At 44.5% G+C, this 26,492-nt stretch overlaps 1 protein-coding gene across 1 annotated transcript in view; it reads left to right on the forward strand.

Moving 5' to 3' along the window:
- The window catches only part of epha6 (eph receptor A6), an 888,039-nt gene that overhangs the window by 834,881 nt on the left and 26,666 nt on the right, over positions 1–26,492 (forward strand). The window contains exons 13-14 of the mRNA XM_068040607.1: positions 6,354–6,563; positions 22,258–22,407. Coding sequence (XP_067896708.1) covers positions 6,354–6,563; positions 22,258–22,407 — 360 coding nt within the window. The remainder of the gene's footprint in view (positions 1–6,353; positions 6,564–22,257; positions 22,408–26,492) is intronic.

Below are 26,492 nucleotides of genomic sequence, written 5' to 3' on the forward strand. Positions count from 1 at the left end.
ACACGTAAACCTCGAGAGAAAAGACTTTGACCTTGAAACAAGTTGAAGCATGCACTGGGCCCCAATGAATTGCAAGTCTGACTGGCAACCCAAAGACTTCATAGCAAACTCAAAGGACAGTAAAATAGAAACCCATCTATTGCCTCAAACTTTTCCCCTTTATTCTTTTCTACTTTTCTGTCTCTATCTGCGTGTGTGTTTATCGCATATGCATGCTCGCATGGTCGCGTCGCATATTTGTAGTCGTTTACCAGATTAGAGTTTAAGATTAATAAACTTCTACCTTTCTTGTTTAAATCTAAGGAAACCTGTTTGATTTCGTTGCCTTACAATTGGAGCAGTGAACAAGGATTCACTAAGGGGGAGCTAAAAACACAGTGTTTTTAAAATTAAACCCTGTTACAGTTAACCAGGCAAAGGCTGAGAGGGAACCCCTAGACTCCTTCTCAACTGGTTGCAACAGAAATTTGGGGGCTAGCATCCGAGATTTTACCCACAGACAAACGAGAAATTGGAAGTGGGAAGCCAAATTGTTCCCAATCAAAAAAGAGTAAAGATTTCAATCCAGGTTTTCTTGTGGTTGTGTGTACTAGAATACTAACATGTCAGTGACTGAAGCTAGTAGCTCCCCAAGCCAGGGTGAAGTAACCTGGGATAAGTTAAAAAGCACTGTCTATGGAAGAGTTGAGAAAAATGGCTGAGCAATGTGGGATCACTGCATGTGGCAAAGCTCGGAAGTCTGAACTCCTACGACTAGTGGCCAACCATTTTTCCCTTGAATCTGAAGAAGCAGCAACAGGGTTAGAAGTAGATTCTGACAGGCTGTTGTTAGCAAGGATACAGTTGGAACAGAGGAAACTTGTATTAGTAGACAGGGAAAGAGAAAGAACCTTTCAGAAAGAATGCAGAGAAAGAGAGCTGAGATGACTTGAATTAACTAGTGGCAACAGAGTAACCCCAGTGAAAGCATGGCCTATATGGAGGAGCATAATTCAGGGCTGGGTACAGAATTGTTAAAACTTCCCCAACTGATCCCAAAATTCAATGAGGAAGATGTGGAAGCGTTTTTTGAAAAACTGGCAAGGCAGTTAAAGTGGCCAACTGAGGCTTGGACTCTGTTGTTACAGAGCAAATTAGCAGGAAAAGCCCATGAAGTTTATTCCATGTTGTCAAATGAGAGTTCATCAGATTATGAACTGACAAAAAATTTTATCTTCGGGCATATGAGCCTATCGCTAAAAGTTTAGAACCCTCAAGACTCAAGCTGATCAAACTTACCTGGAGTTTGAGAGAAATAAGCAGCTGGCTTTTGACCAGTAGCTGAGGGCGCTTAAAGTACAGCTCAGCTATGAAAATCTCAGAGAAGTAATTTTGTTAGAGGAATTTAACTACTCTCTCCCACTCTCCATAAAGACACATGTGGAGGAACAAAAGGCTGATTAAAGCCCGGCAGGCAGCTGTCCTGGCCGATGAATTTGCTCTCATTTATAAGTCAGTTTCCCTGGGGAAAACCTTTCCTAATCACCCCCACAAATCCAAAAAGGACAGAGAGTGGGAAGATGATAGAATCCCAAGCTGTCCAAGGAGGGGAAGAAAAGCAGGGGGCCCTCCTCCAGCCAAAAAGGAAGTTGCTATAAGTAGCAGTGAGACCCAGAGATCTGTGTGCTTCCATTGTAATAAAGCAGGGCATTTAAGAGCTGACTGCTGGAAACTAAAAAGAAAACCTGTAGGGTTAATCAGGGCACACCCGCTCAGTGATGGAGAAGGGACCCTGATGGAAAGCACAGCAGAACAAGCTGTGGCTTTAACTGCAGTAAGAGTGAGACCCAGGAAGTCTACCACTGCAAGTGCAGGAAAATTTAATAGGATTCCTGAAGGTTAATAGGGTTTTGTGTCTGAAGGGAGAGTAACCCCATACCCCTCGAGTGGAGCAAACAAGCCCATAGTAATCCTCAGGGACATGGGACCACTAGATCCCTTTTACTGGGAAAAGGCCTGACCTTTTCCCCAGAGAGTGCAGTAGACTCCAGAATGGTGGTGAATTGTATTGGAGGGCAATGTATGCCTGTACCTTTACACCGGGTGCACTTGGACTGCGACCTTGTTTCTGGACCAGTGACTGTAGGGATTGTCCATAGTTTGCCTGCTCCTAGCTAATGATCTGGCAGGGATGAAGGTTGGAGCTTCTCCAGTCATGAAAGAGAGACTGCAGGAGGTCAGAGAGACAGGGAAGTGGCAGGAGACGGTCCCCTGCAGTTTCCTTGCATGTGTAATGAGTGAGGCCATGATCAAACCAGCTCCCCCAGAGGAGACTGAGTTGGCATTGCAGGCAGATGACCATGAGGTCTGTCTGTCTGAGACTTTCTTTGGAAAGTTAGATGACCCAGGGAATGAATTAAATGGATCTTCCCTAGGCGAGGCTCAGCGAGCTGACCCAGTATTGAGAGAGTTAGCACAGGCTGCCCAGTCTGAAATTGAAGCAGAGGGAGTCCCTGACTGCTACTATTTAAAGAATGAGGTACTGATGAGGAAATGGAGTTCTTCTCACAGACCTGAGAGCAAGGAGTGGACAGGGGTTCACCAGTTAGTGGTGCCACAGAGGTACCGGAGAGAAATAGTAAGAATGGCCCATGAGATTGCAATGGCTGTACATGTCAGTATACGAAAGACCAAAGCTCGCATAAGACAGCAGTTTGACTGGCCAAAACTCCACAAAGATGTGGTGGAGTTCTGTAGGTGTTGCCACATGTGCCAGGTTGAAGGGAAATCCCAACCTGTGGTGAAATCTGCACCCCTAAGTCCTGTACTGGTGTTAGGAGGACCCTCCAGCAGAGGGCTGGTGAACAGTAAGGGACCCGTGCCGAGAACAAAAGGCAGGCACAAGGCTGGCAATAGGTTAGAAAGGAACGGGGAAAAAGAAACCAAGAGGGCAGGTTAAAGGAAGTCTGGGAGAAATCCCAAATGGAAACCCCTACTGTCCGGTCAGCCAACCTCAAAATATTTGAAAAGTTAGACCCCACATCCTCCTATGTAAATGCTGACATTAGAAGCATCCCACCAGAGTTGCTAACAGCATTTACAGACACCTGCAGAGACGAAGAAAGTCCTCAAGAGGGCAGAAAAGCCATGAGGGTGATGCCTCACCTAGCCGAAGTGCCACAGGAGAGTGCAGCAGAATCTAGACAAATACCTACAAGCAGGAGTGTCCCAGAGGACGAAGGGAAGATTGGCAAAAAATTTCCCCCCCGCCCCCCCCCCCCCCCCGACCTCCCACAGTCAGGAAAAAAGGGAACCACCCACCCCCTGAGGTGAAAAGCCCTTGCATGACTCAAGGCACTGAAAGAGAGTTTAGAGTGGAACCGCCCGCTGCCACCGCCCCTGAACAGAACTCCAACCTAGGGCTAATTAAACCTAACCTCCGCCCCCACTGCAGATCTTAACAAGAACAAAGCCCCCTTCGGCAGTCATGGAAATGTGCAAACTGAAAAAAACTGCCCCAAAAACCATATGTTTATTGGGATGCCAGAAAGGGCCTTTTAAATCAGCATGGCCACCAAGAAAAGACAGGCTGTAACAATTGTTAGGGTTCTGAATGAATGAGAGAGGTGCACGTGTGTGTTCCTGTCCTTATCTTCTCTCTCGTCCCTTTTAATGATCTGCTCTTTTAAAAAAAAAAATCACATTTCATTCCACTGGGTGCGGAGGTGTCATGCAAACCCCCACCTGCCAAGAATGAGGCATATTAATTTTGTCATATGAACATTCATTTTAAACTGTTGCTGGAGTGAGGAAAGGACTTGTTAAAAAATCACCAGACACTTGGCTGGGAAAATATTTGCATACTAAGAGACACTGCTTGTGGAGACAAAGGACTATTCCCTGCTCCAATTAATCTAAATGGATTTTGATCACCAGACATAGAAGGTGAGGAAGCTCACATTCCAGGATGACTGCCAAGATGGCAGAATCCACAAACAGTGGATCAAACCAGCTAGTCACGTGACTAACCTGCTGAACAATCTGGGTTTTTTTTTAATTGTGCCTCAGAGAAAGGGAGAAGGCTGTTGGAACTGGAACCTGGAACAAGGAAGCCTCTCTCTCAGTCTCTCTCTCTTGCCTTCTCCCTAAGCCACCGGACCCACAGAAGACACGTAAACCTCAAGAGAGAAAAGACTCTGACCTCGAAACAAGTTGAAGTGTGCACTGGGCCCCAACAAATTGCAAGTCTGACCGGCAACCAAAGACTTCACAGCAAACTCAAAGGATTGTAACCTGAATCCAGATATTGCCTCAAACTTTTCCCCTTTATTCTTTTCTACTTTTTCTGTCTCTATCTGTGTGTGTGTTTATTGCCTATGCATGTTAGCGTGGTTGTGTCGCATATTCCTAGTCGTTAACCGGATTAGAGTTTAAGATTAATAAACTTCTACCTTTCTTGTTTAAATTTAAGGAAACCTGTTTGATTTATTTGCCTTACAATTGGAGCAGCGAACAAGGATTCACTAAGGGGGAGCTAAAAACACGGTGTTTTAAAATTAAACCCTGTTACAGTTAAACTAGGCAAAGGCTGAGAGGGAAACCCTAGACCTCTTCTCACCTGGTCGAAATACTACTCTGATACTAGTGCCAGGCCTCTGGCTCCCCTGTGACATCTCACTTTCCTCTGGTGCTGGTGAAAGCTTTGGCACAAACTACAGATCTCTCCCTCAGGGCAACCAGCAGCCTCAATGATGGCTGCTGTGGGAGTCCAAATAAGTCCCACACTTCATCTGACCCACCTCCATTCCCACCCCCACTGGCTCTAATTGGACACAAAACCCATCTCTATATCAATTAAGGGCTCACCCCCGCAAAAATCTGAGGCAGGTTTCTGACCTAAAAACAAACTCGGCTCCGTGTCCCCTGTTCATGGAAATGTGTGAAGCTACAGTCTTAGCATGGGGAGGAGGGAAGGCTGGAAAAGATTTTGAGAGGAGGGTGGGGAAGAATGTTTGCAGGGAGAGGTCTGGGAAAATGTCTATGCAGGGCCAGGTCCATAGGAACAGGAGTAGACTATTCTTTTTCCACCATTGAATTAGATCATGGTTGACCTCTACCTAAAGACCATTTACTCACCTTTTCTCCAAATCCCTTGAGACCTTTATGTAATAAAAATCTATCAATCTCAGATACTTAATATTCAAATCCTTTTAATAATAGGAAGACTATTATTAAAACATTTGAATAACATCAAACATTTGGAATTTTAAAAACATAGAGGCCCTTTATTATCAATTCCAATTTGGCAGCTATATTAGTTATACTGTATTAAGTTAAGCAAACTAATTGAACAGTGTAGAGATAATTCAAAAGGCATTTCAAAAAGATGTCAAGCAAAATGAAACACTGTGGAAATAGGAAATAAAATAGAATGAGAAAGAAATACATTTAGCAAAATAGGCAAAAAGGGCTCAAATATTCATGTCATTAAATATGCCAAGAGTCATAGAGTGAGACAACACAGAAACAGGCCCTTCGGCCCACTGTGTCCGTACCAGCCATCAAGCACCTATCTATTCTAATCCCAAATTCCAGCACTTGGCCCGTAGCCTTGTATGCTATGGCATTTCAAGTGCTCATCTAAATACTTCTTAAATGTTGTGAGGGTTCCTGCCTCTACCACCTCTTCAGGCAGTGTGTTCCAGATTCCAACTACCCTCTGGGTGAAAAAAAAAATCCTCAAATCCTATCTAAACCTCCTGCCCCTTACCTTAAATCTATGCCCCCTGGTTATTGACACCTCCGCTAAGGGAAAAGTTTCTTCCTATCTATCTTATATATGCCCCATATAATTTTGTATACCTCAATCAGGTCCCCCCTCAGCCTTCTCTGCTCTAAGGAAAACAACCCTAACCTATCCAGTCTCTCTTCATAGCTGAAATGCTCCAGCCCAGGTAACATCCTCGTGAATCTCCTCTGCACCCTCTCCCGTGCAATCACATCCTTCTTATAGTGTGAGAACCAGAACTGTACACAATCCTCCAGCTGTGGCCTAACTAGCATTTTATACAGCTCCATCATAACCTCCCTGCTCTTATATAATATGCCTCTACAAAGATGAGTTGAGCTGATTTAATTGTGGAATTCAAAAACTTTAAGTGGACTATAGAAAAGAATCATGCAATCAGCATTATACTTAAAGGCAAACTATTCTAAATAGTTTGTTGCAGTAATGATTTTTTTAAGAATGGTTGTACATTCGAAGAAAGTATAAAATTGTTTCACACATTAATTCATGGAGATAAGGCACCTGCCATATATTAAAATGCGTTGCTTGTATTTGATGGGTCTTTCTAAAATTTTGTATTATGCAGAAACATGATGGACATTTCACAGTCATCCAACTAGTGGGCATGCTTCGTGGGATAGCATCCGGCATGAAATACCTGTCTGACATGGGCTATGTACATCGTGACTTGGCTGCTCGCAATATCCTTGTCAATAGTAACCTCGTCTGCAAAGTATCAGACTTTGGTCTTTCTAGAGTGCTTGAAGATGACCCTGAAGCTGCATATACAACAACTGTAAGTCAGACATCATTATTAAGGAATTGAAATGCAGCATCAGCCGAATTATTATTATTTGACTGTGTTTGGATGAGTACAGATAGAATGGTTATTTATTATAATTCTGTGGATTAATCCAAAGATACTTTTAAATCTACTTAATACCACTGAACCCTTTACCCAAAATACGTTTGGATGTACAAAAACTTTCATCTATGTATTTGCTGATAGTTCAAATTAACTTCCTCCATTAGGCGGAAATCTCCAGGAATGTGTTTCAAATAAGTTGTTACACATGTAATCATGAATAGCATACAGCAGTGCAATAGTCTTCAGTTCAGTTAATCTTTGGAGTATTTCCAGATCAGTACATCTGCCACCAACTCTAGACACACATGGTTGTTCTCTTTTCTATACGATAAAACATCTGTACATTTGTTCCATGCTCTGCCATTCACATTAATTGTGATGAATTGCCCTCCTCTGAAGTTTGTCATAGACGGGAACATCAGGCAGAGACTGATCAGCAACATCAATCCAGAGAACAGGGACATTTTCAATTGCATCAGCATGCCAGGATCTGTCAGATAATTGTTCTGCAGACTATGCTGCCTCAGGGCAAAAACTGGCACTTTACTAGGTGCAAACTATGTTGACATGAATCAATAGAATATAAAAATATAAATAATGCACTCCACATGCCCATCTGATGGATTGACTGCTGAAATGTGACCACATTTGTGTTGTGGATATAATTTTGAGAAACGAGGTCATTGACACATCTGTTGGCTGGTGAATAGGGCTTAATCAGGAGGGCGAAATAAAATGGGGAGCAGTCATCGGGTTTTGAAGAATACCCACTAACTTTAATAGTAGAGTGTTAGATTCCCAACCATGAGGGTGAGAAAGGTTAACCTTTGCTTCAACTGATACTATTTTGCTATTTTTTGCCTCAACCATTAATCACAAAGCAATATTGGGTGGAAGATGGAAGAGAGTCATGGGATGGTGCATCCTCTGAGTGGTCCTTCTCCTCAGAGATGGATGACTGTCCCCCTGTAGTTGCGGATCTCTACAAACAGCGACCTGCATGAGTGAACACAAACATATGTGGGTTAGGCTGTGCAGATCTCCTGACGCCAACTATACGTGATGTGGGTCTCCAACATTAATGCGCATGCTGATGGGGGCCAATCCTCACTCCAATCTCCCTGTCCAATACAGCGTGACTGCCCTGGGTGCCCAACAGCTCCAATGCCTCTTCCTCGGCAGATGTGAGTGGACGCAGATCTGGGAGTCCTCCGCCAGTCCGGGCCGTCTCCTTTCTAATCTGGGCCTTCTTGTCCTGCAAGAGGAAGGATGGAGATAGTAGAGAATGGGTCAACATGACATTTCTGCTCATGTCAGCCCCTCGTCCCCTACTGGGGGATCTGATGTATCAAATGCTGACACTCACTGTCAGGGGTGTTAAGGGGGGTGAGCTATGAAAGAAGGTGGCCTGTGGCCAAGATGCAGCCATGCACCTGTCAGGAAGAGACAGAACCCTAGCCCCTCAGCCAATGCTGCAGCAGCAGTGCTACCCTCCCCATGTCGCACACCCTCCCGCGTAGTCACATGCAATCCCCAAAAAGGTGAGTGGTATGGAGCATTCACCTTGGCAGAACGCAGGAGGTCATTGACCCTCTTCCTGCACTGAACCCAGTTGCATTGGGTGACCCCACAGCTGCTGACCTCCCAGGTGATCTCCACCGAGGCTTGCTTGGTCAGGTGGGAGGACCTCTTCTTGCCATCACGGGGAAAGAGAACCTCCCATCTTTCTCTTGCAGCCTGGAGAAGAATCTGCAGGGAGGCATTACTGAACCACGGGGCCACCCTGTGTCTTCTGCCCTCCTTGGGGAGTGGAGGGGGTACGGGAACCAGTCAGACTGAGTTTTAGGCTGCATAAAGCTGCAGATGACTCCAAGGCAGGAATGAAAGCAGGGCTCGCAGGCCTTTAAATATGGTGCCAGCACCACCTCTGGAGTCATCTCAGACTGTAATCAACGACTTGTCTCCTACCCCTGACATGTGATTGGGGGGTGGGGGGGTGGGGTGGGGGCCGAGCCTCCCCTATGAAAAATGGCTGCCCACTGCATAATCACAGTGGGGTGGCCATCTACGTGATGAATGGGAACAACGCCCTTTCATGGGCCTGGCAAATTCATCCCCAGTGTGCAGTGATTATAATCTATACATAGAACTGTTTAGATGTATCCAATGATACCATGATGTCAAAGCGCACATTGGATTCTAGGATTGTATCAGTTCTAGCTGTTACATTTGTACCATTGCTACTCCAATGCTAAACCCCTTTGGGGAATCTCAGTGGCGGTAATGCAGCTAAATTAAGTAAGATTTGGCAGCTCCATGCTTTGATTTTGCACTGAATTTGTACAAGTGTGAATTTGGTGCAAGAATCACAGTAATCCATTCTTCTGGGTTATATTCAATTCTGGATCATGGAGGCACATGTACACAGTTATAGACCATGTTACACATCCAGGACATTTAGTTCTTCTCTCAAAAATAACCAAAGTTACCAATGTGCTGCCTGCATCCACACTTGGATCTTGTCTTGAAATTTAACATTACAATAGATTACAGCTGTATGTTTCAACTCCTGTGCTCCCATTCGTGTTCCATGACTCCATTTACCTAAAATAAGTTCTACAGGGGCAGATGTAAGATGCTCAATTCCATGTCGGTCACTGTATGTGAATCAGGAGGAACAGCGGTCAGAAGGTCTATTTATTTACTTCAATTTTTATACAGTGTTTTATAACCTAATCACAAGTAGTGAAAAATTCAGACAAAAGGCTCTATGGTAGGATTTTAATTTTTCAGTTCAAATTATTTACCAGGCTTTTTTTTAATCTCCATTCTTATTTGAGCAATAAAGTTGAAATATTATTTAAAATGTTCCAACACGCAATTTTTTTTTCTGTCTCTTTACCTCAAGTTTTCCAGACTATGGGGAGAATTTTATGGAAGCAACAAAGGTCCCGGCCACCAGCTGGAGAGCCAGCCAGAGACCCACATTGTCTCCTTTGGGGCAGGCCCGCTGTATCAATAGCCAATCAAGCACTTGACAGGCCACTGGCGGGCCTTTTCCTGGATCAGGACCCCAGGGTTGGCAAGTCCCGCCCACTGAGCTGCTGGCCAATCAGAGGCCAGCAGCTCTTTTGCTCGGCAGCACCACTGGGGAGGCGGTGGTTGCTGCTGGAATGACACCCACCGGAGATCCAGGATAGTGGAGCAACCCAGGCTAGAGATAAGTGATGACAGGAGGGGCTTTGTGGGAGAGGGAGGGTGTAGGGTAGGAGCAAGGGCAGAGGGGTGGCATTCAGCAGGCCCCCCTTTCCCTATGTCAGGTCCTTCAATCAGGCACTGAGTGCCTTTGAACGAGGGACCAGCCCCTTCACCCCCCCTCGCCCCTGCCACCCGGGAAACTACAAGCAACCCTCACAGGGGTTACATGTCATTTTTAAAAAATTCTTTCATGGCATGTGGGCGTCGCTGGCAAGGCCAGCATTTGTTGCCCATCCCTAATTGCCCTTGACAACTGAGTGGCTTGCTACGCCATTTCAGAGGGCAGTTAAGAGTCAACCACATTGCTGTTGGTCTGGAGTCACATGTGGGCCAGACCAGGTAAGGATGGCAGATTTCCTACCCTAAAGGGCATTAGATGAGCCAGATGGCTTTTTACAACAATTGATGATAGTTTCATGACACCATTACTGAGACTAGTTTTCAATTCCGGATATTTATTAATTCAATAAATTTAAATTCCACCAGCTACCGTGGTGGCAGTTGAAGCTATGACCCAAGGCATTAGCCTGGGTTTATGGGTTGCAAGTCCAGTGACATTACCACTATGCCACCATCTACCCGTATGGCGTAAGGCCTGCCTACCACTGGGTTAATACCAGTGGCGGTGGGAAGAGGCCCTTAATTGGGTGTTAATTGCCCCTTAAGGGCTTCAATTGACAGCAGGGCAGGAAGGCCGTCCATGGGCCATCCCACCATAGACTTAATCAGGGTGTAGGTGGGAAGGTGTCTGGGTTCCCACGCGCCACCACACCCCCTGATTAAATGCCGTTCCCACCTCCAAACTTGCCACGGGGGAGAGCATAAAATACTGCCCAAAAGGTTCAATCTCTTTATATAATTGGCAATTATATGCTGAAGGTGTTTATAGGCTCTGCTCCTATCAGTGTTCCTCAGTCTGTATTTCTTTTCTCCTGTGGAATTTTCAACATCTTGCGATGCTTTGTAACAGATGGAGTAAACAGCATAACTGCAGTTTACCCTGTAGAACATCAGAAGGTAAAAGGTCACAAGCTTGACAGGTCCTGGTGACAGACCGTCTATTCTTTAGAAAATGAAGCAAACATACAGGCCTCATATTTATCTGTTACTGGACAAACCTGCCTCCCAGCAGTACATTGAGATTACAGATCCACTACTCAAATATCTTGCTGTGTGAACCAAACAAATTCATATCTCCACTGGTTGAGTTTGAAGTTCTTTATTTTTGTGCGTGAACGCTAAAGGGCTATGTCGAAATTACAAAATAAAGTGACGATGCTCTCAGGATTCCTGGAGTTTTGTTCATAACCAGTTGGTGTTAAAATGGAAACTTAAGCTTGACAAAATGAAGACCACCTGATTATAAGCATGCATCTATTTAAAATGATAGATTAGTGAGTGCATTAAACAGCACCCAAAGGAATTTTATACAAACACATTAAGCAATGCACCACTGGATGAGTCATATATAGCACAGAAACAGGCCCTTCGGCCCATCGTGTCCATGTCGGCCAACAAGCCTATCTATTCTAATCCCATTTTCCAGTACTTGGCCCGTAGCCTTGTACGCCTTGGCATTTCAAGTGCTCATCTAAATACTTATTAAATGTTGTGAGGGTTCCTGCCTCTACCACCCCTTCAGGCAGTGTGTTCCAGATTCCAACCACCCTCTGGGTGAAATTCTTTTTCCTCAAATCCCCTCTAAACCTCCTGCCTCTTACCTTAAATCTATTCCCCTTGTGGGAGAATTTTTTTTTTTCTCTGCTGCCCCTTTTTTCCAGCATGAATGGGCTGGGAGAAGATAAAAATAGTAAAAACAAACTTATTGCCAAATTCCTGCCCAAGGCCTGGAGGTGTGGTTTTTGAGTGGACCTCAATTTAAGCAGCTGGCAACTCCCACCAGAAACAGCAAGAGCCTCATTGTTCCATGTAGATCGGAATTCTATGATGTCTTTAGGACCCTGGTGCCATTTTCATCATTGATACTACAGGATAGAAAGCAGCCAAATCTTGTACAACTTAAAGGGATCACTGGAAACAAGCCCGGGAATATTATAAATTTATTTATTTGGGATTTCCTTCCCTAAAAGGGCATTAGTGAACCAGATGGGTATTGACTTTACCTGGTCTGGCCAACATGTGACTTCAGACCCACAGCAATGTGGTTGACCCTTAAATGGCCTAGCAAGCCACTCAGTTGTGTCAAACTGCTACAAAGTCTTTTTTAAAAAAAATGAAACCGAAAGGACCACCCAGCATCAACCTAGGCACCGGATACAACAATGGCAAACACAGCCCTGTCGACCCTGCAAAGTCCTCCTTACTAACATCTGGGGGCTTGTGCCAAAATTGGGAGAACTGTCCCACAGACTAACCAAGCAACAGCCTGACATAGTCATTCTCAGAATCATACCTTGCAGACAATGTCCCAGACACCACCATCACAATCCCTGGGTATGTCATGTCTCACTGGCAGGACAGACTCACCAGAGGTGGCGGCACAGTGGTATACAGTTGGGAGGGAGTCGCCTTGGGAGTCCTCAACATTGACTTTGGACTCCATGAAGTCTCATGGCATCAGGTCAAACATGAGCAAGGAAATCTCCTGCTAATTACCAGCTCTGTGCTCCCTCAGCTGATGAATCAGTGCTTCTCCATGTTGGACACCAATTGGAAGAAGCACTGAGGATAGCAAGGGCACAAAATGTACTCTGGGTGGGGAACTTCAATGTGCATGACCAAGAGTGGCTCGGTAGCACCACTGTAGACTGGGTTGACCAAGTCCTAAAGGACATAGCTGCTAGACTGGGTTTGTGGCAGGTGGTGAGGGAACCAATAAGAGGAAAGCACCTACTTGACCTCATCACCAATCTGCCAGTCACAGATGCATATGTCTGACAGTATGTTTCCGGCAGTTCCTGCAGCCATACTGGTGCCAAACGTCGTGTCCTGCACTCCTTTGGACCCCACCAGAAAGGCCGAGAGGGGGGTTTTGACGACTGGGCAACTCTCAACCTCCATAAATTTGCCCAGGCATGCGCCATGGAGAGGTCACTCCATAGTTGCCTCACAGCGACTAAAACAACACGGAAGGCAGCAGTTACGAGCCTGTCACTCCAGAATTGGCCTTTATAGCCACTCCAGGCGCTGCTTCACAAACCACTGACCACCTCCAGGCGCGTATCCATTGTCTCTCGAGATAAGGAGGCCCAAAAGAAAGAAAGAAGAAAGAATTTATTTGGGAGTTATAGCTTTCAGAGTTACTTGAATTGCCCTCCATACTCCTCCTGCAAGGTCTGCAGGCCTTAAATTATGCCCTCTGTCATTGCCCATCCCCCACTGATCTGCTGTATCCTCCATTTTAAGTTGCTGCTGCAGGCCAATGCTCAGTGATTGTCCCACCACATCTCCTGCCCTCCCAAAACTCTGAGCTGTCGGTAAGAGCCAAATCATGTGAGAAGCATGCTAACTACACTTAAATGAGGCCCAACAATCAAAATGGTCAGTCTTCTTACTGATAATACTGCATTCGCTACACACAAACGTTTGATAGGTGCCAGAGACCAAAACGAATACTCCACACCTGGATGGAAATGGTTGCATATTTAAAATTACTCCATTACAGTAATGAGCTAAGTAGATATCGTGCTTGCCTGCCATAATCAAAAGCAGTATATTCCATTCCATTTACTGGTAATTTTTAAAAATTGGTTCATGGGATGTGGACGTCGCTAGCTAGGCCAGCATTTATTGCCCATCCTTAATTGCCCTTGAGAAGGTGGTGGTGAGTCACCTCCTTGAACCCTGCAGTCCATGTGTGGTAGGTATACCCACAGTGCTGTTAGGAAGGGAGTTCCAGGATTTTGACCCAGCATCAGTGAAGGAATGGTGATATAGTTCCAAGTCAGGATGGTGTGTGGGTGTGTGGCTTGGAGGGGAACTTGCAGGTGGTGGTGTTCCCCTGCATCTGCTGCCCTTGTCCTTCTAGGTGGTAGAGGTAACGGGTTTGGAAGATGCTGTCTAAGGAGCATTGGTGTGTTGCTGCAGTGCATCCTGTCGATGGTACACACTGCTGCCACTGTGTGTCAGTGGTGAAGGGAGTGAATATTTGTAGATGATGTGCCAATCAAGTGGGCTGCTTTCTCCTGGATGGTGTTGAGCTTCTTGAGTGTTGTTGGAGCTGCACGCATCCAGGCAAGTCAAGAGTATTCTATCACACTCCTGACTTGTGCCTTGTAGATGGTGGACAGGCTTTGGGAAGTTACTCACCGCAGGATTCCCAGCCTCTGACCTTGTAGCCATTGTATTCATATGGCTACTCCAGTTCAGTTTTGGTCAATGGTAACCCCCAGGATGTTCATAGTGGGGGATTCAGTGATCGTAATGCCATTGAATATCAAGGGGAAATGGTTACATATTCTCTTTGAGTTAGTCATTGCCTGACCCTTGTGTGGTGCGAATGCTACTTGCCACTTATCAGCCCAAGCCTGGATATTGTCCAGGTCTTGCTGCATTTCTACACAACTTCTTCAGTATCTGAGGAGTCGTGAATGGTACTGAACATTGTCCAATCATCAGCAAACATCCCCACTTCTGAACTTATGATTGAAGGAAGGTCATTGATGAAGCAGCTGAAGATGATTGGGCCCAGGACACTACCCTGAGGAACTCCTGCAGTGATGTCCTGGAGTGAGATGATTGACGTCTAACAACCACAACCATCTTCCTTTGCGCTAGGATGACTCCAACCAGCGGAGAGTTTTCCCCCTGATTCCCATTGACTCCCCCCTCCATGTGTGAGGATTTTCTTTTCATTTGTGTGTTAAATGGCACTGCCCAAAATTAGAGGTATCTTACACATAAGAGCCATTAGTCTCTCCATATTTCAAACTTCATACTAGGACTTGTTTGTTCACTCCTTGAGGCATGAGTAAGTAGGATATATATTATAAACATGCACAAAATGAAATAGTATTTAAAGCGTTTGTCTAATATGTCACGTAATGCACGATTATAAAGGTCTAAGAATGTCTCTAATGCTTGGTCTACATCTTTTCAAAATTGGTTATTTTTCTGGAAATTAAAAACCTTCAGCATGAACTTCCTCCTGTCAATAATTTTACCAAAATACCATTTTGTACTCATGATGACAGGCGGGAATTCATCCCTGCTACCCTACCAAGTAGTTCATTCAGATTGATAAATTCCTTTAATTAGTCTGGCTTGTCTGCGAATAGATTCCAGATACCACATCAAATAAAGCAAATTGCAATGTTAACATTAAGAATTTCTGAAATAATTGTTTCATGACACAGCTCATAATATTTACCGCAATCATTAATGAACTGTGTATAATATTAACACTGAACTAGCTTGTGTGGAATCTGAGTATGTTTAATAGCTAGATAATCAAAATTATTTCTATCATTGGAAAAGCATAATTGTTGGTTGACAGTCTGAAGTATTCCACAATGATAGATCTGCTCTTTTTAGTCCAGAATAACTAGGGTATATAGGATTAAATTGCATGATTAAACTTTGACATTTCAATGTAGTATTTTCACTCAACCAAACACTACTCATCAGAGGAAGAAATGAAGCTGAAGCGATAACAAAACAAACCTGCATAGGAGAGCTCTAGTATGATATTTCTAACTCCATTAGTGTCATGCTTTGCTTTGGGCCTGTTTTGTATAATAGATGACAAAATGCTGTATTTCTATCTTCTTTTAGTTTTTCTTTAAATTACCAAACCCGAGGAAAGTGACAAAGTTTAAAATCTTTCTACTCTTTATTCCTTCCCTTGGCATTAGCAGAAATATCCTTCATTATCTGGTACCTTTTAAACATTTTTTCCTCACAGATTTTCTACAGCAACAGCAACTCCTCTTAAATAAAGAATATGGCAAGTATCCTCATTAAAGGAGCTGCTTGTCAGTGCAGCAGAGTTTGCTGGAAAATTCTAAACAGGAATAATTTTATTGCCATTATGCAACATAATCCCTGTGAAAATCAATCCCAACAAGATTTAACTATGCATATTGCAATATGTCAAAAATAGGTAGAATCTAAAATATTGACAAAATAGCTCTTGTGTTTTCTTGTTTTAGTTCCAGAGAGTTCATACAGTATGACAGTCTGTCCTTTCACTTTGAGAATTTGGTTTCAATTCATTCATGCAGAGAGGATAAAGATCTCCTCCTGCACAGGGGTGTTAAAGGTCAGGAGTGAAATAAGTTTAAGCATTCTCAATCCATCTTCCATTTGGTCAGAAATCCACAGGACAAAGCTATTCTGAATTCAACTCTATAAGTGAAATGGAATGGCTGTCATATAGAGGGATTGTTGAAAAGCATTTGATAAAGTACAATGTAAGAGGTTTTTGACAAAGATAATGATACATGGAGTTAAGAGAAATAAGGGCATGTGGATAGAGATGGTATGGAGCAAAAGGAGCTTTCCAACACTGGAAGGATGTAGTGAGTGGCATTCCACAGTGAGCTGCATTGGGGCCACTAGATAATGGTGTTAATACATCTGTAAATGATCAAGATTGAGGAACAATATTGAAATTTGTTGATGACAGCTGATGATAAGGACTATGAATGACTGCAAGATTGTGACAAGAAACCGATCTGTGTTTAATTTCTAACTTATAGTTTGTATTGTTAAAAAGCATGTGAGGGAATAAAGCAAAGGAAAAGCCGCAAGTTCAATGACTACAGTAGGATTCCAAGGTGCGGATTATTAAAGAAAAACAGAATGGCAAGACTCAGATGCTGCAGGTTTCAAATTGCATGCCAAGCACCATATGCCATCAACAGAAAAAGGAAAGATTTTCATTTATATTGCATCTTTCATGAATTCAGGATGTCCCAAAGCAACCTCAACCTCAATAGGGTTGGGATTGTATTTCTGTGGAAGCCTGTTGTCCTGAAAGTCAGTTTCAACTTTCTATAAAAGCAACAACATTTATACCACCTTTAGCACAGCAAAATGTCCCAGGGTGCTTCACAGGAGTGTTATCAAACAAAATTTGACATTGAGCCAGATAAGGAGATATTAAAACAGATGACCAAAAACCTTTAAGGTGCATCTTAAAGGAGGAGAGAGAGCTAGAGAGGCGAAGATGTTTATGGAGGGAATTCCAGAGGTTAGCATTAAGCAGATGATGACATGGTTGCCAGCAGAAAATGAATATATTTCAGTTTATGCCAGCCAGCAGAGAAGTTAGATTATGTTTGAAACTTTTATCTTTCAATGCATTAAAAGTGAGCTTCTATTTTGAAGTCTATGGAACAGATTTTCATCCATTGCCTGGGCAGTAATCTAGCATTTAGCAGAGCAGATCACCCACACATTCTTAAAACACCCACCCCCAAACCAATTTTCATTCCATTGAAGATCTGCTCTACCATATTATTGTCCAGGTGGCGAAGACAAAAGTCTATCCCTATATCTAGAGAGAAATGGAGTGATGGCTTATTCCTGCAGTTTGCATGATATTCATTCTCTTTTTTTACTAGCAATGCATCTGATCTTTTTAATTAATTTCCTTTTAGAAAAAGTGGGAGTTTAATACTATTCCTTCAGGTGTTTGTTTTTAAAAATATAATAGTCTTTTATGGTTGAAGTTGTAGAGGCTGAAAGAATACATGCCAGGCAGATTAGCATGTCCAGCCCTCATCTTCAGACCTTGGCATACCTATCTGCCAGTGATTGAGGACAATTACCGTAGCATTCTCCAGGTCAACAACACCAGAGCCCCGATATCTGCAGCTATGTTGTAACATAGGGATGGCTGTGCTAGTAGTTAACAAGGTCATCACTGCCCTCAACTGCCAGAAAGCAAGATAATGGCCGGAGTTTTACTCCGCCCCAGCGGGTCGGATGGTGGCGTGGGGGCGGCGTAACATTGAGCAGCAGGCTCTGGGAAGCCTGCCTGCCCCGATTCTCCCTCCGACCAAGTTTACGGAGGTCCGGCAGGGGGGGCGGGGAGGGTGGGAAATGGCCCGCCCACCCAAGGCCAATCAAGACCCTTAAGTGACCACTTAACGGCCACTTAAGGGCCCTCGCCCGCCTCCACGGGTATGTTACCCATGGCAAGCGGGTGTGCCAGGGATGTGAAAGGCCGTCCAGTGATAGCTGCCGGCCTTTCCGTGCCCCGGGGGGGGGGCATGGCAGTCGGGCACAGGGTGCCCAATTGAGGGCAGCCCCCGTCTCCCAACCCAACCCCAGGATCCAAGAAACCCCCTCTCCCCAAACGACAACCCTAGCCTCACCAGGGCACGACAGATCCCCCTGGTGAGGCAACCCAAACTTACCTTCAGTCCCGGCTCCTTGGCATCCTCCTCAGTCGGCTGGGCTACAGTCCCAGCAGTGGCCACCGCTCCCAGTGGCCGTTGATTGGCCAGCAGCTCACTGAGATGGGACCTCCTCCCTCAAGTGGGTGGAAGTCCCGCCTCGGGCCAGTTAAAGCCTGGCGACCCGTAGCATATGGGACGGATCCCCAGGCTGGGCAGAAGCAGGGTCGTCACCAACATTTACGTCGGAGTCCGGCTCCCACCCACCCACTGTAAATATCCGGCCAATATCTGTTAATCTACTGCTCACATATTTATCAAAGAGTGAAATAAAAGCAAAATACTGCAGATGCTGGAAATCTAAAATAAAAACAAAAAGTGCTGGAATTACTCAGCAGGTCTGGCAGCATCTGTGGAGAGAGAAGCAAAGTTAACGTTTCAGGTCTGTGACCTTTTATCTTGAACTGGCAAAGGTTAGAAAAGAATTAGGTTTTAAGCAAGTGAAGGAGAGGGGGTTGGGAGAGAGAACAAAGGGAAAAGTGTTGATAGGGTAGAGGGAGATTAAATAACAAAGCTGCCCTGGGACAAAGGTGTGTTAATGCTTGTGGTGAAACACAAAGCTTTAGTTCAGAGAGAGTGTTAATAGCAGAAAAATGAGCAGCTCTGACCACATGAAAAGCAGGCACATGGTTAAAAAATAAAATATTTTTAAAAATGGCCAGTCATGCTCTGAAGTTAGTGAACTCAATGTTCAGTCCACAAGGCTGGAGAGTGCCTTATCAAAAGATCAGGTGCTACTCCTCGAGCTTGCGGTGATGTTCACTGGAACACTGGAGCAGGCCAAAGACAGAAATGTTGGCATGAGAGCAGGGGGGAGTGTTGAAATGGCAAGCAACCGGATGTTTGGGGTTATGCTTTCAGACAGAGCGGAGGTGTTCTGCAAAGCGGTCACCAAATCTGCGTTTGGTCTCCCCAGTGTAGAGGTGCGCACATTGTGAGCAGCGAATACAGTATACTAAATTGAAAGAAGTACAAGTAAATCGCTGCTTCACTTGAAAGGAGTGTTTGGGGCCTGGGATAGTGAGGAGAGAGGTTGTAAAAAGCAGGCATTACACCTCCTGCGATTGCATGGGAAGGTGTAATGGAAAGGGGATGAGGTGTCGGGGGTAATGGACTCCACTCCACTCAATTCCTTCAGTAAAAGGTATTGCTATGGGTACCTGCATAGGTCCTAGTTATGCCTGTCTTTTTGTGGGATATGTCGAACATTCCTTGTTCCAGTCCTACTCAGGCCCCCTCCCCAACTCTTTTTCTGGTACATTAATGTCTGTATTGGTGCTGTTTCCTGCTCCTGCCTTGATCTGGAAAACTTTATCAACTTTGCTTCCAATTTTCTTCTCTCACCTTTACATGGTCGATCTCTGACACTTCCCTTCCCTTCCTCCACTTCTCAGTACACACTGCTGCCACTGTGCACCTGTGATGGAGGGAGTGATTGTTTAAGGTGGTGGATGGGGTGCCAATCAAGTTGGCTGCTTTGTCCTGGATGTTGTTGAATTTCTTGAGTGTTGTTGGAGCTGCACCCATGCAGGCAAGCATTAATGGCAAGGCTGTGTGCAAGTGTGCCATCATGCACTGAGGGAAGTGAAATGTGTCACCACAATCTACAGGAGAATAGAATGGAGGCTTGAATTGAGAGGGTTGGAAAGGGAAGAGAGTATCAGCTTGAATGAGGGGAATGAAAGATGAAAAACACCTTTAGCTGGGTTGAATGAGAGAAGTGGTCCATGTTGCATGAGGGGGAGAGAGAAGAGTACCCTTATGAAGCGGGAGGATTGTAGGAGGAGAGTGTTGCTGTGAAAGGGTGGGGAGCTGGATAGGGGACAGAGACTCTGTAAACTGGAGAAATGCAGGTAGATGATGATCTAGTTAGTTTGTTGAAAATTCAAATGTCACTTTGTTTTAATTTATTTTGATTAAAAATCTGTTAATTGTAAAACTGCTGAAAATTAAACAATGCACCATTTTTAACGCTAGAACTTAAAATTTTCTGGGAACATTCCTCACAGGCCTCTCCCTACAAATGTACCCGCAATTTTATCTCTTCAATATTTGAATTTCCTTTTCAGACATTCATATGCTTGCCTTTTTCCTCCCCTATACAAGTTGGGTAGATCAACAGCTTAATCTACAAGGCCCGTGCAATTGCTTGTTTTCTCATGTCATTGGTTTATAATAAGGACCACTCAAGGAATCAGCTTTTTTAGAGCTGTGTCAGCTTTTCTGAAAATGTTGGTCAACTTTTACTAGTTTTCTCGGCTAGTATATATGATTTTGTAGCATGCAATCTTGGGCAGCTTAATGGGTGCAAGATACAGTTGAATGGTCAAACATTACAAAGAAAGAACTTATACAACATCTTTCACATCCTCACGATGTCCTAAAGCAATAAATAGCCAATGACTTTCATAATGTACAGCCAGCAACATCCAACAGTCAACAATGCGAGGAAAGGTCAGTTAATCTATTTTTTGGTGGTGTTGGTGAAGGAATGAATGTTGGCAGGCTACTGCAAAAACTCTCTTGCTCTTCATTGAATGGTGCCACTTCAACAGGTAGCCAGAGCCTCAGCTTAATTCTTCAACCAAAAGATAGCCCTTCTGACAATGCAGTGCTACTTTATTGTTACAGTGAACTGTCAGCTCAAGTCCTGGAGTAGAGTTTGAAGCACAACCTTCTGACTCAGAGGCAAGAGTGAGCCACGGCTGACTGTCAGGTTCATTAAGGTTTGCTGCCTTCTCCCACATCTGGTAGATCGTGCACATATGGTACACAGTATTGAACCTGGCAGGAATAATGGCCAGTTGTCTTATACAAAGGTGCCCTAGAGTATCAAATAGCACAATTTTTTAATATATATTCGTTCATGGGATGTGGGCATCGCTGGCCAGGCCAGCATTTATTGCCCTTCCCTAATTGCCCTTGAACTCAATGGCTTGCTAGGCCACTTCAGAGGGCATTTAAGAGTCAACCACATTGCTGTGGGTTTGGAGTCACATGTAGGCCTTACTAGGTAAGGACGGCAGATTTCCTTCCCTAAAAGACATTAATAAACCAGATGGGGTTTTACAACAATTGACAATGGTCACCATTAGACTAGTTTTAATTCCATATTTATTAATTTGAATTTAAATTTCCCCACCTCCCATGGTGGGATTCAAACCCATGTCCACAGAGCATTAGACTGGGCCTCTGGATTACTAGTCCAGTGACATTACCACTAGGTCACCGCCTCCCCCTTCTAAATCCTTCTAACTTCCACATCATGCATGCAGTATTTCACTAGCCATTTAATGGGGGTGGGGGCTGCATCACTGGCCCACAAATTCCATTTGACTCAACTTCATTTTACTTTGGTCTGCTCCATTCTTGTATCCATTATCCCATAGAACCTTTGGACAAACTGAAATATATAAAGCATAGTGGTCTCTCTAAAGACTGGAAGAATGTTTTCCCCTTTGTAGCTACTTACCTTTAAGTGACCAGGTCCCTTTAATCTTTCCCAGCAGCCATTACACCTTCCACCCACTGCCCACTCAAATTCTCTCGCAATGTCTTTCCTAATGTGTGCAGAAAAAGCACTCTATGGATTTACATAACTTCACTTCAAGTATTCTAGCAGTGTATGGTGTATTCCAGGAGCACAATGCCACCTGTGATGAGACTATGGTATCAGTCTCATTAATGAGCTGATTATCCTCATCAGCCAATTTACTAAACATCTCTGAGAATTCCAGCAAACTCTTGCATTGTATGTAACCTGGGCTGGGCCTTACTGGAACTTATTTAAACCTACTTTATTCTTCAGCACTGTTATTTCACATCTTTAGGTGCATAAATGACCAAAATCTCCCCAGAACCAATAATTGTAAAACGAGACTATCGAGCTGTTAATGCAATAGCAATGCAGACAAGGCTCGAAGAGGAATAACCAAAGAAAATGTCTTGTAGAACCTGCCTGATTGTATTGACAACTCACATGTGCTTCTTTCTTGGTACAGGGTGGAAAAATTCCTATTCGGTGGACCGCTCCTGAAGCAATAGCCTACAGGAAGTTCTCTTCAGCAAGTGACGTGTGGAGTTATGGGATTGTAATGTGGGAAGTGATGTCATATGGGGAAAGACCTTACTGGGAGATGTCCAACCAAGATGTAAGTTATTCCTACAGATAATTCGGTCAGTCATGTAAAAACAAACTTTGTATGTTTACATGTGTGATTCCTTACTTGTATTATTACATTCTGCATTTCAGGAATTTGTAGAAGAGCAATAAGGGTAGAATTTCCAATCAGTTCTGCCCAATCAGAAAAACCAGCAATGATCTATTACAGGGTCGTCCAACACTTTTGTGTGGGGTGTCTTACATAGGGGGCCAGTGAGACAATTTTGAGAAGATAAAAGGCATAAAAATGTATCTTACTATTAATCAAAACAATGAGAAATGTACATTTTTGTGAAGAAGCTTTAAATGAGAAGACTAATTTATTGACTTACTTTCTCTTCACTGTGTTGGACATTAATTTAGTGAGAAATCTGGCTTTTTGCTTGCACAAGTAGTCAATGTTTCCCCACACGCTTGATTTAGCGATGCAATAGATGTTATTCTGTCAGGAGGGATCTTTTTCACTATCATTCTCTCTCTCTCTCTCTCTCTCTGTCTCTCTCTCCCCCTGTGTCCCCCCTCTCTGTGTTGTTCCCCCCTCTCTGTTTTCCTATCTCTCTGTTCCCCCTTCTCTCTCTCGGTTCCCTCCCCTCTCTGTCCCCCTTTCTCTCTCCCTCTCTGTCCCCCTTTCTTCCCCTTTCTCTCTCTGTTGCCCTTCTCTCTCTCTCTGTACCCCCCTCTCTCTCTGTCCCCCCTCTCTCTCTGCTCCCCCCCCCGTTCCCCCTTCTCTCTCTCTGTCCCCCCTCTCTCTCTGCTCCCCCCGTTCCCCCTTCTCTCTCTCTTCTCCCCCTCTCTCTGCTCCCCCCCCGCTACCTCCTCTCTCTTTCCCCCCCCTCTCTGCTCCCCCCTCTCTCTCTGCTCCCCCTCTTTCTCTGCTCCCCCTCTTTCTCTGCTCCCCCTTCTCTCTCTGTCTGCTCCCCCCTCTGTGTTCCCCCCCACCCCTCTGTCTCCTCTGTCTCTCTGACAGTTCCAGAGAGCAGGAACACTCAGCAGATGTTTGGTCAGTTTTTTTTTGAAGGATCGCAAGTCAGTTTTACAGCCATCCTGACAGGTGATGATGTCGGGAATTGCAGTTTCCCAACTTCGGACAGACTCGGGATTTTCTTGCGGGCTTTTTAAAAAAAAGTCAGAACCCGCCGGAAAATCCTGATTCTGTCCGTAGTTGGGAAACTGCTGTTCCTGATGTCAGCAGCTGTCAGCTGTGAAGCTAATTCACGATCTTCTTTAAAAGCAGGTTTCCCATCTGCAGTCCCAGATCCCTGGTGAGGATGAGGAACGGCCCGGGTACAGTTTACACTGGCGGGCCAGATGGAAACCTTTGGGCGGGCCGGATCCTGGCCGGCGGGCTGTATGTTAGACAACCCTGATCTATTATATCGAACTTCTGCCCTTTCAAGGGGTATGGTGGCATAGTAGTTATGTTACTGGACTCTGGAAACAGGAGTTCAAATCCCACCACGGCAGCTGGGGAATTTAAATTGAGTTAATTAAATAAATCTAGAAAAAAATGCTAGTCTCAGTAATGGTAAACATCTGGTTCACTAATTCCCTTTAGGGAAGGAAATCTGCTGTCCTTACCTGGTCCAGTCTGTCTGTGACTCTGAACCTACAGCAATGTAGTTAACCCTTAATTGTCATCTGAAATGGCCCAGCAAGCCGCTCAGTTGTATCAAACTGCTACAAAAAAAAGTGTAAGAAGAATAAAACTGGACATACCATCTGGCATCAACCGTGGCACTGGAAACAACAGAGGCACACCCACCCAGTTGACACTGCGAAGTTCTCCTCACTAACATCTGGGGACTTGTGCCAAAATTGGGAGAGATGTACTCACCAAGTCATACCATATCGCCAATGCCCCAGGCTCCTCCATCACCATCCCACCAGAGGTGACGGCACAGTGGTATACAGTCAGGAGGAAGTGGCCCTGGGAGTCCTAAACATTGACACCAACCCCATGAAGTCTCAAGGCATCAGGTCAAACATGGGCAAGAAAACCTCCTGCTGATACCACCTACTGTCCTTTCGAAGCTGATGAATCTGTCCTCCTCCATGTTGATCACCACTTGGAAGAAGCACTGAGAGTAGCAAGAATGTATTCTGGGTGGAGCCTTCAATGTCCATCACCAAGACTGGCTCAGCAGCACTACTACTGACTGAGCTCTGAAAGATATAGCTGCCAAATTGGGCCCACAGCAGGTGGTGAGAGAATCAAGATGAGGGAAAATCTACTTGACCTTGTCCCCATCAATCTACCTGTCGTAGATGCATCTGACCATGACAGTGTTAGTAGGAGTGACCACCACGGAGTCTTTGTGGAGCTCAAGTTTTGTCTTCACACTGAGGACACCCTCCATCATGTTGTGTAGCACTACCACTGTGCGAAATACGATAGATTCAGAACAGATCTAGCAGTTGAAAACTGGGCATCCATGAGGCGCTCTGGGCCACCACAAGCAGCAGAATTATATTCAAGCACAATCTGTATTCTCACGGCCCAGCATATACCTCACTCTACCATATTGAGCCAGGGGATCAACCCCGGTTCAATGAAAAGTGTAGAAGAGCATGCCAGGAACAGCACTAAACATACCTAAAAATGAGGTGCCAACCTGTTGAAGCTACAACATATGACTGCATGCATGCTCAACAACAGAAGCTGCATGCTGTAGATAGAGCTAAGTGTCAACGGATCAGATCAAAGCTCTATAAGCACTGCCACATCCAGTCGTGATTGGTGATGGACAATTAAACAGCTAACAGAAGGAGGAGGCTCAGAGGAATGGAAAGGTTAGATAGAAGCTATTTCCACTTGTTGGCGAGTCTAGGATGAAGGGATATAGTCTAAAAATTAGAGCCAAATATTTCATGAGTGAAATTAGGAAATATTTCTACACACAGAAGTTGGTAGAAATTTGGAACTCTCTTCCACAAATGCCAATTACTGCTAGATCAATAATTAATTTTACATCTGAGATTGATATATTTTTGTTAACCAAAGTTATTAAGGGATATGGAGCAAAGGCAGGTACATGGAGGTGCATCGTAGGTCAGCTCTGATCTCATTGAATGGCGGAACAGGCTCAAGGGGCTAAATGGCCTACTCATGTTCCTATCTAACTAGGCTCCATCAACATCCCAATTCTCAATGATGGTGAAACCCAGCATGAGTGCAAAAGACAAGGCTAAAGTGTTTGCAATAATCTTCAGCCAGAAATGCCGAGTGAATGATCTCGGCCTTTCTCTGAGGTTCCCACCATTACCAATCTTCGGCCAATTTGATTCACTCCACATGATATCAAGAAATGGCTGAGCTCATTGGATACAGCAAAGTCTGTGGGCCTCAACAACATCCCACCTGTAGAGCTGAAGACTTGTGTTCCAGAACTAGTCATGTCCCTAGCCAGGCTATTCCAGTACAGCTACAACAGTGGCATTTACCCAACAAAGTACAAAATCGCCCAGGTATGTCTTGTTCAGAAAAAGCAAGACAATTTCAATCTAACCAATCATCATCAACGCCCCTATCAACCTACTCTCAATCCTCAGCAAAGTGATGGAAGGTGTTATTGACAATGCTATCAAGTGGCACTTATTCACCAATAACCTATTACCAGTGCTATGTTTGGGTTTGGCTCGGACTACTCAGCTCCAGATCTCACTACAGCCTTAGTCCAAACATGGACAAGAGAGTCAAATGTGAGGTGAGGTAGAAGTGACTTCCCTTGACATCAAGGCAGAATTTAATCAAGTGTGGCATCAATGAACTCTAGAAAAATTGAAGTCAATGGGAATTGGAGGGAAAACTCTCAACTGGCTGGAGTCATACCTAGCACAAAAGAAGATGGGCGTGGTTGTTGGAGGCCAATCAGCTCAGCCCACATCTTGTAGAGTTCCTCAGGGCAGAGTCTGAGGCCCAAGCATCTTAATCTGCTTCATCAGTGACCTTCTCTCCATCATAAGGTCAGAAGTGGGGATGTTCGCTGATGATTGAACAGTGTTCAGTTCCATTTGCAACTCCTCAGATAATGAAGCAGTTCGTGCCCACATTCTGCAAGAGCTGGACAACATTCA

The sequence above is a fragment of the Heterodontus francisci genome, chromosome 10 (genome assembly GCF_036365525.1).
Source record: "Heterodontus francisci isolate sHetFra1 chromosome 10, sHetFra1.hap1, whole genome shotgun sequence".
NCBI classification, from domain to species: Eukaryota; Metazoa; Chordata; class Chondrichthyes; order Heterodontiformes; family Heterodontidae; genus Heterodontus; species Heterodontus francisci.